Source organism: Calidris pugnax, unplaced genomic scaffold (assembly GCF_001431845.1).
Source record: "Calidris pugnax isolate Ruff unplaced genomic scaffold, ASM143184v1 scaffold64, whole genome shotgun sequence".
Classification (NCBI taxonomy): domain Eukaryota; kingdom Metazoa; phylum Chordata; class Aves; order Charadriiformes; family Scolopacidae; genus Calidris; species Calidris pugnax.
In genome coordinates this window covers 1,070,270-1,085,298 of record NW_015090784.1, presented here as the reverse complement: position 1 = coordinate 1,085,298, position 15,029 = coordinate 1,070,270, and the positions used below count along the sequence as shown (strand labels likewise).

The following is a 15,029-nucleotide window of genomic DNA, read 5'->3' as shown; positions in this document are numbered from 1 at the left end:
ATTTTAAAGATACCAAAGATTAGGAAGTAGTGAAAGAATTATAGGCCAGAGTGGGTAAACTGTGATGACAGACATTAGGTTAGTTACTTGAAGAATGCCTATAGGCTCGTTTTGAGAATAACTTTAATATTTTCACCAATTTTGGTAGGAAAAAGTAGGAGGGAGCCAACAAGAACTATTCATGTGTGTGAGCTGCAGGAGGGCAGTCTGTATCTAGAATATGTTGACAAATATTAATGTAATGTGGAATCGGACCATGGTGATGACGTTTTTCTCTTCCATACATACATTTCAGACTTCAGGTTCGGGCGCTTGCTTTCTGGTGCTTTTGCAGTCTCAAAGAAAGATGCAGTGTGCAGAGTATTGTCTTGCTCTGTGTAAGTCTGGAAAGTGCCGTTGTCCATAGAGCAATGAAACTCTATCCATGCATTTCACTGAATTTCACTGAATTTTTAGAGTTGGAAGGGAGAGATAGAGATCATCTAGTCCAACTCCCCTGCTAAAGCAGGACCACCCAGAGCTTGTCAGAGCACATCACTCAGGAGCATCCAGGCGGGTCTTGAAAATCTCCAAAGAAGGGGACTCCACACCCTCCCTGGGCAGCCTCTTCCAGGGCTCCGTCACCCTCACCGTGAAAAAGTTCTTCCTCATATTCAAGTGGAGCCCTTTATGTTCCAACTTGTGCCCATTGCCCCTTGTCCTCTCACTGGCAACTACTGAAAAGAGTCTGGTTCCCTCCTCCCTCAGCCCGCCCTTGAGATACTTGTAGGCATTGTTGTCAATGGCACTAAATAACCTGAATAGGTTGGGTTTTTTCCCTCCAATATTTGAGAGGTGATCCTCTAAAAATATGCAGCATCTTACAGTGGAAGGAATCTTTCATATTGACTGTGCTCCTTTTTACTTCAGAGCAGGATAGTTCAGTGACAGAATTCTGAGGTGAAGCTGTCAAAGATACACACGTGAAGTACATTACAACTAATTTGCGTTTCTTCCTTTTGAAAACTAAAATATCTTAACAAAAAAGCCACTAAGCCTAAAATGGCTTCTACAACAGAAAAATTCTGATTCAACACAAAGGAAGCTAGTCAGCTTCAGTGGGTAAATTAGTCAGTGCTCTAACCAGTATATTAATCTCTCAGAAAGATGTGGTGGTGAATGAAATGGTAGGTAGAAATAAGTGACAAGTTTAGCTTAGTAGCTTTTTAATTATATATTCTTGTTTAAACAGCACATGTGGGATGTCAGACTTGTATTTTGCCAAGTTCATACTTTCTTGTCTGTGATAGATACTGAGAGCTTTCTTCAGTATGCTTATATATGTATATATCTTGAAACCTTACTTTTCCTTTATCATAGGTCCAGTTGTTTACGTTTTGGATCTTGCAGATCGCCTGATTTCAAAGGCATGTCCCTTTGCTGCAGCTGGAATAATGGTGGGCTCTATCTACTGGACAGCTGTCACGTATGGAGCTGTGACTGTGATGCAGGTACACATGTTGCCTCTTCGCACCAGCTCTCAAAGCAGCGCTTTGAAAGAAAGTCTAATTAATTAAGATTCCTTTTTCCTGGGCTTAGAACATGCTTTAGCTGCTGGCTAAAGCAAGGAAAAATAAATGCTCTTTTCTGTAGTTGTTCTGCTTTTGAAATGAGCATCTGTCTAAACATTAGTTTAAACAGTTGGTCAAATCTCGGGTATGAAGAATTAGCCATTTTCCTCTGATTTAATGCTTTTTGATCATATGGATGACATGCTGAGTAAGAGAATAATTTATTTTTGCTTATAATGGAGGAGATTAAACTAGGATTGGGGGAAAACTGTTCCACCCCTTCTGTGACCCCAGATTTGCTAGGTTTAATACAACTTGTTTCCTGATGCGTTTCAGACTCCTTTCCTTCAGTTGAAGGGCCAGAGAGAAGCACAAAAGGTATTTTTAAAGGTTAAACTTCAGATGAAGAAAAATAAATACGGAATTGACATTGTGACACTAATGGTAGCTAAGTCGGTAACAAATCATACGGGGTTACTGAAAGTGGAGAGAAATGGTAATCTGAAGTAAAGAGACAAGACACTGGGGCTCGTTTTTGATGGACAAGGACTATAAGGAGAAACAGGATAGCGTCAGACATCATTATTTGGGTGGAAGATAGTGAAGAAGCTGGAGGACAAATGCTAAATATTTTTTGAAGGAATAATCTTTTGGTAGCAACAGTATTGGTTATGGCTATTTTTAGACCCCCGTGGTATGTAACATAACTTCCTGTTATGGAAGAATAAAATGGAATGGGTTTCAAAGCAAGGCTAAAAAGCACAGTTTGAAGGTGCTGTAGTACATTACCCAAACTTCTTCTGTCCTGCTTCTGTTCCAGAAGTACTGGGGTTTGGTTGGGGTTTTGGGGTTGTTTTTTTTTTTTTTAAATTTCGCTATTGTTGCGTGTTCTTACCACCTAATTCTAACTGTTGCACTATCGAAGACCTGACAGCTTTTTGCATATTTGGGGGAAAATAACAAGTCGATGAAAACACATCAGGAAATCCAGTGCCTGACAAATGTAATGATAATTATTTTAGTGTGTTTAGTTTTCTTGGATTCTTATGGGAAAAGTCATGAAAGAGCCTGATCTGTCTGGAAGCACTTCAAGAAGTTTCTAGCATTTAGTAATTCTTAAACTGAGAAAACTCTGGAGGATATACTACTTCAATTTCTTTTTTTTTGTCCTCAGCCCTGCTAGAGACTTAGAGTTACTTATTTAAAATAAAAAGTATGTACTTTTTTTTAGGAAAACATAAGGCACTCCTCTGTTGCAGTTTTATTATGTATGTTTTATAAGCTGCAAAGTTTGATGGTATTTTTTTATGTGCCAGTAGAAAGCACATACCAACGTACCTCTTCCTGTATTGTCTAGAGAAGCAGTACTTTTTAATACTGTGATCTCTGTTCCATAAGGTGTTCCTAAATAACAGAGATACTTGCTGTCAATTTATCTTTTAGAGAGTAGTACCTAAGAAATTTCTGAATGTAACATTAATTATTCTAAAACTGTAAATCCTTCTGTGCATTTTGGAAAGCATGCTATTGTGATGTTTCAGATGTTTAGGTTTTTACTTACACAGAAGCACATGAAACTTCTCTAGAGATGGTAACAAATTGTGTTATACCTCTCTTCAAGATTAGTGACTTGCAAACTAGGGCTGGCAGTTCATCTGCATTACAACCAAGAAACCACGATGCAAAGGGAAGACAGGGTATGTTAGGTAAAACAGTATTGTTCTCTTTTTCTTCCTGTTCTCCTTTTCTTCCTTGAACTTAAAATGTGTGGGCAGCCCCAAGCAAACTAGAATTTTTGTAAGTTGTATTCTTTGCACAGTTGTGGTCTTTATGTTTGTCAACTATATACATGTTCACCAGGTTGTGGGTCACAAAGAAGGTCTTGACGTCATGGAGAGAGCTGACCCTTTATTTCTTTTGATTGGACTTCCCACTATCCCGGTCATGCTAATACTGGGCAAGATGATTCGTTGGGAGGACTATGTGCTCAGGCTGTGGCGCAAATACTCTAATAAGCTACAAATTTTGAACAGCATATTTCCAGGTAAAGTGATTAAATTTAAAAGGAAATACAAACGTTGAATTTGTGCCTTTAGGGGATGGGAATAGGTGCGTAGTTTTTGCCATTCTTAAGTAAAGGGTGACCCCTTCCTCTGTTTTATGTTCAGTCTATTTAAATTATGTTTGTATAGTACCTGGTGGGAAAGATGGGGCAAGAGGAAGAGAAGCACAGTTTCAATTAAGGCCTTAGTAACAAAACAAGCTACTAAAAATCACGTGTCTTATTTGAAAGTAAGAATGAGTACAGAAACTGGACTGTAAGTTTGTAGTGGAGTGGGGGTGGGCACTGTATTCCGTTTGAGGTGGTGGCTCTGTAAATCTGTTCTTTCCTTCAGGCATTGGATGTCCTGTTCCTCGTATTCCAGCAGAGGCCAACCCTCTGGCAGATCATGTCTCTGCCACACGTATTCTCTGTGGAGCTCTAGTTTTCCCTACTATTGCCACCATAGTGGGCAAGCTGATGTTCAGCAGTGTTAACTCAAATTTACAAAGGACAATCTTGGTAAGATTTAGTATTGTTTGTTTCATAAGCAATTATAATATGGGAATATGAAGCGTGTTGTGAGGGGAGGGAGGAAAAGTAAAAAGGAACATAAATTGATACAGAGTTTAAGAGTGGCATTTGATTAAGGGGAGAGCTTTTTTTAAGGTTTCCTATCTTGGCAGAGAACAGTCATCACCTGTGAGAAAGTTTGTCCTTATGACTGAAACTAATCTCAATTCCAGACTAGGCTGTAACTTGTATCTGGTACTGTACTAGGCAGATCTTAGCAGTAATTAATGGTGATAATGAAGATGAGGAATCAGCATCTTCTAAGAACGATCTCTGCAAGGGAGGACTGGGGTTTACATTATCAACACTTTCATATTAGCTTCTGTTTAATAATTCTTTGAGAGAATCCCTGTTACTTACTTTAATAAGGAGAGAAAAATAACTCTCCCTAGAAGATGAAGTGAGGAGGAAGGACAAGGACAGGAGAAAATCTCTCTTCCTTTGTCAGTAACCTGACAGCAGCACACTGAGTTTGATGCCGTCTGACTGTCACTTCAGCCCGTTTCCAATTCCATATGGAAGAAACAGTGAAATTACAACTGTTTGTGCAGACAAAAGGCTTTCTTAACGTCTCTTCTTATTTGGAAGACTTGAGATAAATATACTGTAAAATTTTCTGGGGGAAAAGTTTGTTTTACAAAAAGAGATTTTTGTATCACTCCACGCTTTGGCAAGTGCCCTTTTTCACAGTCTGATTATAGAATGGTCATTAATATTATTCCTTGTGCCTGTACAGTATAATATTAAGAGAAGGGAGGATAGACGATACGTATCTGTATTTTACTTTGTTCTTTAAATGGAATGTATTTTGATTTTTTAAATTTATTTTTTTTAGAAGTCAGACTTCCAAGCAAATAAAAGCTTTCAAAAGGTCTTATAGATCCAGTATGTAATCTCTTTAAGTAACATTAACCTCTGTAATAGTGTGACAGAAACTGTGAACTACTCACTGGGAATTGTCCTAATCAGTTAAATTTCAAAAGAAAATGCTGTATGATGGAAAATAAGTCGTCTTTGACCAGGAATTTTTGAAAAGAAAATTTGCAATGATCTAACACTGCAGATTTTCAAAATATCTTTTTATTTCAGGGTGGAATTGCTTTTGTCGCTATAAAAGGAGCTTTTAAGGTTTACTTCAAACAGCAGCAATATTTGCGCCAAGCTCACCGCAAAATTTTAAATTATCCTGAGCAAGAAGGAGCATAAGGCTGTGATCTCCAGATGCCATACAATCTCACCAAACAGGTTTCCATGTTGTATTGGTTCCATCATTATTGAACACTAGTGGAGAATTGTTGATAAGTTGCTGCTCCTGGTTTTTTTTCCTTAAATACAATAAAGCACTGTCTTGTGGCAGGGTAAATCCTTTCAGCGACCACTGAACCTAAGAATGTGACTTGACTTTCATTATTTTGGGGTATTTCTGTTGGGCAACAGGCTTCTGAATTATTTCCTTTGAGCCAATATGCTGAATGGAAAAAAAAAAAAGGCATCGACTACAGAACAAGAACATTTTAAATTGATGTAGGCTATATCCAAATGCCTTTTCTATATGTGTTTTCATACCCCTGCTATCATCCAGTTCAGCATTTCATACAATGAAGGGATTTTTTTTTTAGAAATGTGAGTCATTACCAAGAAGAAGTAGTCGTGGGACATCAGTCAATAAGGATTTCCTTAGTTTTCATTGGTATCAAACAGGGAGTGTAAACAGATGACTGGTCAGAGAAAGCAGAAAGTAGATCACTACAGGACTTCTGTGTCAGCTTTAGCTGCCTTTGTACTAGATCTTGGAATTAGCATGGCTTCCAGGCAACTATTGTATTACTGGTAATTTTTACTGTCCTGGTGTATCTCCTGCAGTGCCTGGTGTTATTTTCTCATGGCTCTCTTACTGTTTTGTGGCTGGTGCTGGATAGCATTTTTTCCCTTCATGTAAAATACTTACATGGGGGGGAAGTAAATTTCAGTTGCTTATGGTTAAGTATTAGAGCACTTGTTTAGTTTTCATGTTCCTTTTGATTATGTAAATATCCATACAAGTAGAAAAAGCAGTAGCAGTGTGAGAAAACAGCACTGGACACTAAAGCCACCTTTGAACTGACCAATTGGGGCACCCTTCTCGAGGCCCAGGCAGGTAGCTCTGTGCCAGGTCCGGGCTCCCCGCTGCCCACACGGCTGCGGTGAGGAGCTGGCTGGAGGGGGGACACCAAGCTTGGGGGACCCCACTGGAGCCAGACACTCCCACCGCAACTCGGCTCAGTCCTGTAACGAATCTTAAATGTGTGATAGTTTATTTATACAGTAAGCTTTACTGTTACAGTATGTGCAAAGTAGCCAGCTGAGGGAGACATTAGCACTTCAGATATCTGATGCATTTGTAAACTTAATTTCAACCGAAATTAACTGTTTTATGAAGTTGAATTTTGACAAACATAATATGGCCATTTAATATTCATACCAGACCTAATCTAGATTTAGTACTTGAAGGGTTTTTTTTTTTAAAACAAAAATTTATTTGTTTTTTCTCAAAGTTGGGGTTTTTTCTTTATTCATATGAGTATGTCAAATGCATGGAAAAAGGTTTAAAAAAAAAAAAAAATCTTTTAGTGAAAGTGTTCCTAAGTGAATATTTCTTTTTACCAGAAATTAAGTAAATGCAGAAGGGACTTCATATTTGACTGCAATAGTATGTTAGAGAAATTCAAAATATGGTACCTTTTCTATAGTATGTTTATCTTAATTACTGAGATGTAATATTTTAGAACTGTACAAAAGTGTATATAATGGCCAACTAGTATTCAAAAACTATACAGGTATTGAAAATTATACATTCAATCAATATCAAATACTTCTGAGGTTCTTGCTGTAACTGAAGAATTATTATAATCTTGTAAGTCTGCTGATTATATTTGTGTTAGTTGGCTCACTTTTATATAAAACTCTAAATACAGCAGCAACCTCTGACAGTTGCTTTCTGTAAGATAGTCTGGAAATGATATAATATGTATTTCTTACAGAATTCCTCATTTCGAGAAAACAGCTTTTCAGTGGTCTTCTCTGTATATATTTCCAACTGATTTATTACTGTTTTTTAAAGTTTCATGAAGAATTGAATGATGAAAATTAGTGGGTTTGAAACTTGTTCTATGGGAAAGCTCATTGTCTCTTCTGGAAGTTAAAGCTATTGTAAAAATACAATTATAAAAACACTGTATGGATTATAAAATTATTTCACCTGAGTGGCAGAAGGTCATGACTGTGTTGTAAATCTTGTTTTTAAGTATTGAAAATTATAGTTACATTGAATTAGGTTGAATAAATATTTTTTACACTCCCTAGTCTACTTTGTCAGTTGAACAAAAGCCTGTAGCAAAACTTCTGAATTAAAAATGTTTTGTTTCAATGCATATTTAAGGATTTATATAATCAATTTTAAGTTGACAGCCTAAAGAAATACCTTGGGGTGAAGAAAGAATTACTATAAGACTTTAAATTTACATTTGCTTTTTTCCTTTCCTCTCTAGTCATCAATAAATGATGTAGAGGAATGCATATCTCAAACACTTAAAGCAAAAGAATTGTTGCAACACAAACAACTCCTGGGAATACAGAACTGGGGCTGGGGTTCTGGGTTGTGCTGGCATGCAGCAGTTATTTGGGGAATACACCGATCCCTCTTCATTGAGAAAGGTAATACTGGCTGTAGGAAGTATTTTTTTCACTAATGGCTAACTTTTGTCCCATTACTTTCAGAACAAGGAATATGAAATTTTATCTAGTGTATCTTAGTGTACTTTCTTATCTGTAACTTGCTTTCTCTTAGCCTTCCATTACATCAAGGCACAAGTCATATAAGCCATGACTATGTAAATATACAGGAGATGCTTCTCCTCTCTCCCCTCCTATCCTAAACTCTTAGATTTAAATGGAGCGCTACTATATTTTTCACTATTTTTTTGTTTGAATGGTGGTTCTTTTCCCTGCAAAAGCTTTTCTTTGTAACACTTTGCTTGAGTTGCCTGGTTTGAAGTATATTGATTCCTTCCTCATCTGGAGTTGTGTCTCAAAGGTTAGCTGTCTCCTTGGTTATCAGAGGAGGATCCAGCCATGTAGCTGTTTCATGCCTCTCAGCATTTAGAGTAGTTCTGTGCTTGTAAGAAAAGATATGCTTAGCTATTGTGACTTCAGTCAGAATTATCTATTTTAATTGATGACGCTATTTTTACTAGAATTTCAGCTGCATAATGTTTGTCATGGCAGCTGTGAGAATTCCCCTTTTTTAAATACACACTGTGGAACTTGGCCAAGTTTATGGAGGAGGTGTTCAAGGGTTGTTTGGAGCAGCTTTTTACTAGGTGCTTTTTAGAAAAGTTTTTAGTCACAGACAAGTATGTGTCTCTGCATTGTAGTTTTTACTGATGGAGAGAGCTGAGAGAAGTACAATTACAAAGGTCATGGATCCATTTACTGTTGCACCAGTAATCTTGCTTTTGGAACCCTGTATTTAATGTTCTCTATCTGTGCCACTTCCTATTCTGGTTTTCTTTTTTGAAGAACTAAGATCAAATTTGTTTAATGCATCACTGAGTACAGTCATGTTATCTGTTCTCATAAGAAATGCTGTGCTAACAATTCCTGTTTCCAGTTTTAAAGTACAAAGGCCAGTTTCAGTACCAAGTCTAGTTTTGAATTCTTTTCTCATAGGTAGCTGCTGCTGAAACTTGTGTTGATGAGGTTTTGGTTGTTGGTTTTGTTTTGTATTTGTTTTTTTGCTGTTTGTTTTAGGAGGTCTTTTGCTTTTGGGGTTTTTTTAGATTTGCTGGGGTGGGGCTTGATAGAGGAAAGCATGAGATAGGATCCTAGGTAAAAGCTAGGAAATTCTGAAAAATAGTCTTAGCAGCTGTCCTCTCACTAACAGGCCCCTTTCTTTGCACCCTTGCAAAGTCACTTCTCTGTTCTACGTAGTGTGAAACAGAACTTACTATCCAAACCCAAACAGTAGTTGGGTATTCATTAGTTCTTCTGCAGTTTGAGAATAAATTTTGAAGGGTGATTTAAAATGGAACTGATTCTGTTTTGGCATGTGTTATCGCTTTAATTTTCCTCTTATTTTGTCTCAAAAGATCGGGACATGTGGCTACTTGATTGGGATGGCACCTGTCAGATTGAAAGAAACCTCCAAGAGGCTGACAGTTAACTACTGCATTAGCCTTGGAGAGGAACCATGTATGGAAACTAGCCTTTGTCCTGAATTTTCAAGTTTTAATTCCAGTATATTTGTGTGTGTATGGAGAAATTAAAAAAAACCAAACTGTACCAAAAGTTTTCTTAGCTATAGATAAGTACATGTAAATAGCAATATATTGGAAAAACTCTGTTTAGAGTTTTTACATAATCCTTATTCTCACAGATGCTCAGTACCTGAACTACCATCTTCTAACCCTGCTGACTAACAGGCACATCTTATCCGGCTACTCTCTTACACTTGCTGTAATTTGGGGGAAAGATTCTGACTTTAATCTGTTTCAGTAAATTCCAGCATAACCAGAGGAAATCAGAAGCCAGTGTTCATTAATGAGCTGGTTCAATTCTTGTAGGCACTGAGACCTACAAGACCTCTTTCTTCTTTGCTGTTTAGCAGGTTGCTCTATTGGAATGAGCTGTAAAATTAGAAGTATTTGTGTCAAAGTCTGCCCAGTGTTTCTGTCCATGCTAGGCTTTATTGGTTCATTTCAAGGCCTTATTCAAGACCTTGGGTGATACAGCTCACTCTCCAGAAAGGCAGCAGTGAGAAGACACGTGCAAAGTGGATGTTACTGCGAGTGAAAAAAGAAATCTGTTCTGTAAACAGGAATGAATGATCTGCATTAGAAGAAGGACCTGAAGAAGGTTTGAAGAGCTGTAGCCGCTTTGTCCATTCTTGCCAGTTAGTTATTGACATGCTCTGGATATTTAATTGCTTTTGCACCTCTGAATATTGTGAGCATAAAGCAGTTATTTTTGGTTGTAGTGGTAGTAGTTCAGTAGAAAAATTCCATTCCAGAACCACTAAGAGCAAATCGCAGACATGACTTGGAACTGCCTCAACTAAGCAGCTTAGAAGTGCATGTCAAACACATCTTGCAGGCACCTCATCTAATCCTCGGTGACTAAGCCATGCAAAAGCAGTGGCCTCCATAGAAGCTACTAGGCTTGTTTAAAAAAAAAAAATAAATTATGCAACTTATTTCTAGCTTCAGACCACTGTGATACACCATGTGCAGCTCGATGTGTTGGGTGGTTTTGTATTTTTCAATTGCTCCTCCATGCTTACTACAACTCAGCTAAAGGCGGCTGATAAAGGAACACTGTATGTCTGAAGTCTATGTTGTGAGTAATTGTCATTTCTCTACCATGAATCATGACAAGCTGCTAATCCTCTACTCACTACTTCTGGGAAAGCCTCCCCCTACCACTTTTCCAGGTGCTTCTTATGCACAGAAGATATAATACATAAGATCATACAGAATCAAAAGTGGTTTTATTTTGATGAAAACCAAGAGTGGTTTTTGTTTTTTCTGCAGCAAGATGATAGCTGGTTCAGAAGTGTTTGACTAAGCTGACAGCAGAAACTCTCCACCACTTTACTTCCCTTGCATAGTGCTAGGTTAAAGACCCTGTGGGTAATTCTGAATTTGTTACTAGTGACTGTTTGCAATATTACTCTTCCATGAGCTGCTTGCATTACTCTGCTTCAAGCAGCAGACCACAGTGCAGGAGGAAAGTCCTGCTTCTCCAGTATATTTGCACTTCAGCTTCAGGGATTTATTTTTTTTTTAATCTTAAAACAGATGTTGGTTAAACGTGCATAATGTTATAGTAACTCCCTCTGGATGAGAAGCGTTGCAGAAGCTTTATAGAACACAACTTATATGATGAAAGCCTTTTGGAGAGGGGGGGATTGAAGGTATAAAAACTTACTTGTAGAGATAGAAAAAAAAATGCCATTTTGACATTCTAAAACTGAGACTTGGACTAAATTCCTTCAGTACCAAGCTATGAATGGCTACAGGATTTTTTATAACCAACACAATAGCAATTCTTTTGACTGCTGAGAAGGGCATAAAAAATTGTTGTTAACCTACAAGCATAATTCGCTCAGCTTCATTAAATAAAGCTTTTAGTTTTTTTCTTAAATTCTTTGGTACCTTGTAAATGCAAAGCAATGTTTTTTTGTTCTGTCAGTGTTTTTTTTTATGAAAAAGCAGCAGTATCTTTTAACTGCAGGGTTCTCCTCCCCAGAGAGTTGTTAAATTTCAAGGTACTATAAAAATGAAAGTGCTTTCCACTTAGCATAAATTAAATACCATGCAATGCAACTGACCTTCCCACGTTACCAACCCCTGCCTCCTGTCCCAGACACAGAATTGTGCCATGTGTTGAAGCTACATACCACCTTACTTGTAACTAGGCTTCTTTTCCCATCTTGTTTCAAAGATGAATAAAGTATTCTAAAAAGCAGTGCATAAGATTTGAATTCATCCCTTTTGGTGCCTGTGTAATCATCATCTGGGAAGCCTATTAATCCTTTTCTTGAACTTAAAATATGTTCTTATGATGTTAAAGTTTGCATACGTATGAACAGGAGCAAGAGAAACTTGAGTATTTGTACACTAACCATGATGCGCAGCTTGGATGGTGGTTTTTAGTTTTGTTTTGGTTCTATTGTTTTAAAAAAGAACAAAGCTTGTGATGTTGCACACCACAGGAAAGGCGCAAAAGGCATAAACAAGGTGAATTCAGAATGTGGCAGTTCTGCTCTGGTCAGAAAGCAAATAAAAATACTAAAATGTAATTAGGATAAATCAAATATGCACCGCAATTATATAGCACATAGCAAACAGACTCCAAAAGTGAGTGGTGTATTTTTGCTTCCTAACATTTCCTGTATTCCCAAAGCAGATTCTTTCCTTATTATTGCATTTTTGAGATGTAATTAGGTGGCCTCAAAATATCTTTTTTTCTGTAACAACCCTTTTTTGAAAGTCAAGTTTCTCTCTTTACTAATTGATTTGTGGAACTGAGCAGGATCACACTCAAAATGCCGTAACAATACTTCATATTCCCTGTCCAATAGGTAAGGAAACAGAAGGATGGGGAGAGTGTATAATGAAGTTAAACTCTAGTACTATTAACAGGTGAACTTGGTGCTATGTCTTGAGTAGTGCATATAGTTCATTTTGTCCTTTAAAATATATTAGCATTGAAAAAGGAAACATCTGATGAGTTTACACCACACATAGCCTGTTGCTACCAGCTCATCCAGGCAGCGGGACTGGTGTAAGAACTGCTGGGAGAAAGCTCAAATCTGGGCTGAGACCCTCCTTCCTTTACTGTTATTTAATGATACATACAAAATGGGGACCTGCAGGCCTGAAATGGTGCCAGCTGACTGCAGACCTGCACCTAGGGCACTGGGCAACTCCAGCACTTTGGGCTGATCTGAAAGTCAAAAGTCACTACTTTGCACTGGCGCCAGGCTGGCAGCATAGAGGAGGGAAGCCAGGTCCCATTCTCCAGGACAGAGGCCACGAGTCCTGCTGCAGAGTCACAAGCATGAAGGGCACTGGGTGCCCTCTGCCATCACTGCAGGTGACTGCACCTCCTCAATGCAGATAGCCCAGTTAGCTGTTAACTAGCTCCATCTAAGCATGAGGCTGAGACTAATCTGCTCTACTGAAAAAGCTTCATGCATTTTTTACTCAGCAGGTACGATATTTTTATTTAAAAATCCTCTGTCTCTACTGGTACACTTTACAAGGCTCTGACACCAAAATGCAGCCAGACCACAGTGCAACAGCTGCAGAGACCGGGTTAGCCTATGAGTCTGCAGAATAACAAAAGTTACAAATGAGAGCATTGTGGCAGTATTTTGGAAGCATACCGACTGCTTGGCAGAAAAAAGATACAGATTTCCTATCACGTATAGAAAAAAATCATCCCCCCCTTATCAGAGCTGTGGTTACAATGTAAGCCTAGAGCAGGTGCTGGAATTCCAAAATTCCGCATTATCTGAAGGCAGATCTAGACTCCTAGCAGGTAAAATGCTAAGACTTGCCTGCACTTAATTTTCTTTTTCCTGATTCTGCTGCTCCTGCCAGAGTAGTTAGGGTTGTGCTGAGAAGTTACTTTTAAAGGTCAGAGATAATGATACTTGGATATGGATTTGCCATCCTGAACACATGCAATATTTGAGCAGATGAGATGGTCTGATCTCATATTCAAGTTCAGGCCTCTTATAGTTAATCTCCCCATTTTCCAACTGTGTAGGAATTGTAGGTTTTGGCTAATCCTCATATGCCTCTGGTGGTTGGAGCTTTTTCCATTGACAGCAGTTCATCAGTACAGCTAAACAAAAATCACTGTAAACTGTCAAGCAGAAGACAAATGAGAGCTTACAAAACAAGAGCACTCGCTGAACTGAGACAAAACTTCCAGCGAGGACAATGACAATGGCAGGGGAGCAGAGACTATCTAGTTATAATTGCCAATTTAGCAACAGCTGAGCCTGTACTTATCTGAATTGGTACTTCTGCTAAATTCATGATGTTTTTGTCCTGTGCTAAGCCTTGATGTTAGCAGACACAATGCAAATGCAGTGTTCCAGGGATAACTCCTCTCTCAAAAAACAGCAGGTGGTGGTTAGTCTGAGGACTGAATCCTAGGGGAAAATTGTTTTTTTCCCTCTCCTGGGCACCTGCTGTTGAGCTGAGATTTTTTTTAATCTGCCTGCAAGTATCAAGGTGCTGCGCATGCACTGGTTTTTGCGGTAGAGGTTTGTAATTGTTTTCAGTTCCAGCCTTCACCTTTTTTCCTAAGCCCAAAATATAAATTCACTTTCCTTTTTGATGAAAACTTTCATATTGTACTCTTGAAGCCCTAGCACCTAGATGACATCTTATCTTTGGATTGTACCTCGTAAAACCAGCATTCTGTTTTATCATGAAGTGGTTGCCACCAAAGACTAGTGTAATAAATGTAATGAATAAAATGTAAATATGCCTTATTCTATCAGGGACAGGTGATTTGTGGGAGATGATAATTACTGTTTAGCCTGTTGATTTGCTCTCTCATCAAAAGATGTTTCAAGTTAATCAACAGCATATAAAAGGATATATAAAAATATGTAAGAACCATTTGTCTGAAATATAAATAAATTTTGCTCCAAAGCAGTGAAGTGCAGACAGGAGTGTAGTAACAAAACAAATGCACTTGCCCTTTTAAATGAAAACCAGTGTCTATGGGGGATTTATACAACAGCAATAACTTTCATAATCTAAAAATAATCATCAACTAGAACATTAGTCATAGTAGTCCAAGTAAAGTCCAAGTAAAAAAGATCATGCTTAATGTATTGATGATGTTAGTATAAAACATGGCATACCTAAACCAGCAACAGAATACAGAATCCTGAAATTAAACTTACACTGTTCATTACAATAGGGGATGGCCTTTCATGTCCAAGTATACTGCTATCCATTTTGGACCAGGAACCTTCTAACAGCCTTCTAACCCGCATTGTGTACAGGAGGAACTGTGTCCCTTCTCCAAGCTGACAGTTATTCTAGTCCCATAAATAGCTTGCTATGAATTATGCCAGAGAAAAATAAAGTTGGAGGAATTACACAAAATTAAGTTACAGGATATAGACAAGGGAGAAAGCTGCCTTCAGCTGAAATTTGAAATGTTACAGACCAACGTGCTTCATCCTAAAAGGCTTTGACAGATCTAACATCACCAAGGGTGTAATTTCCTTTCCAATCATATTTCCTCTAAGTCACGGCTGCAGGCCTTTCTTCTTTTAATGTGGGGAGCATGTCTGG

At 38.1% G+C, this 15,029-nt stretch overlaps 1 protein-coding gene across 1 annotated transcript in view; it reads left to right on the top strand.

Annotated features, from left to right (window-relative positions):
• Nucleotides 1-7,570, top strand: part of MARCH5 (membrane associated ring-CH-type finger 5) — a 30,549-nt gene extending 22,979 nt beyond the window's left edge. Inside the window, exons 6-9 of the mRNA XM_014965642.1 lie at nucleotides 1,360-1,490; nucleotides 3,411-3,594; nucleotides 3,947-4,113; nucleotides 5,254-7,570. Coding sequence (XP_014821128.1) covers nucleotides 1,360-1,490; nucleotides 3,411-3,594; nucleotides 3,947-4,113; nucleotides 5,254-5,370 — 599 coding nt within the window. The 3' untranslated portion in view covers nucleotides 5,371-7,570. The remainder of the gene's footprint in view (nucleotides 1-1,359; nucleotides 1,491-3,410; nucleotides 3,595-3,946; nucleotides 4,114-5,253) is intronic.
• The last annotated feature ends 7,459 nt before the right edge of the window (nucleotides 7,571-15,029 follow it).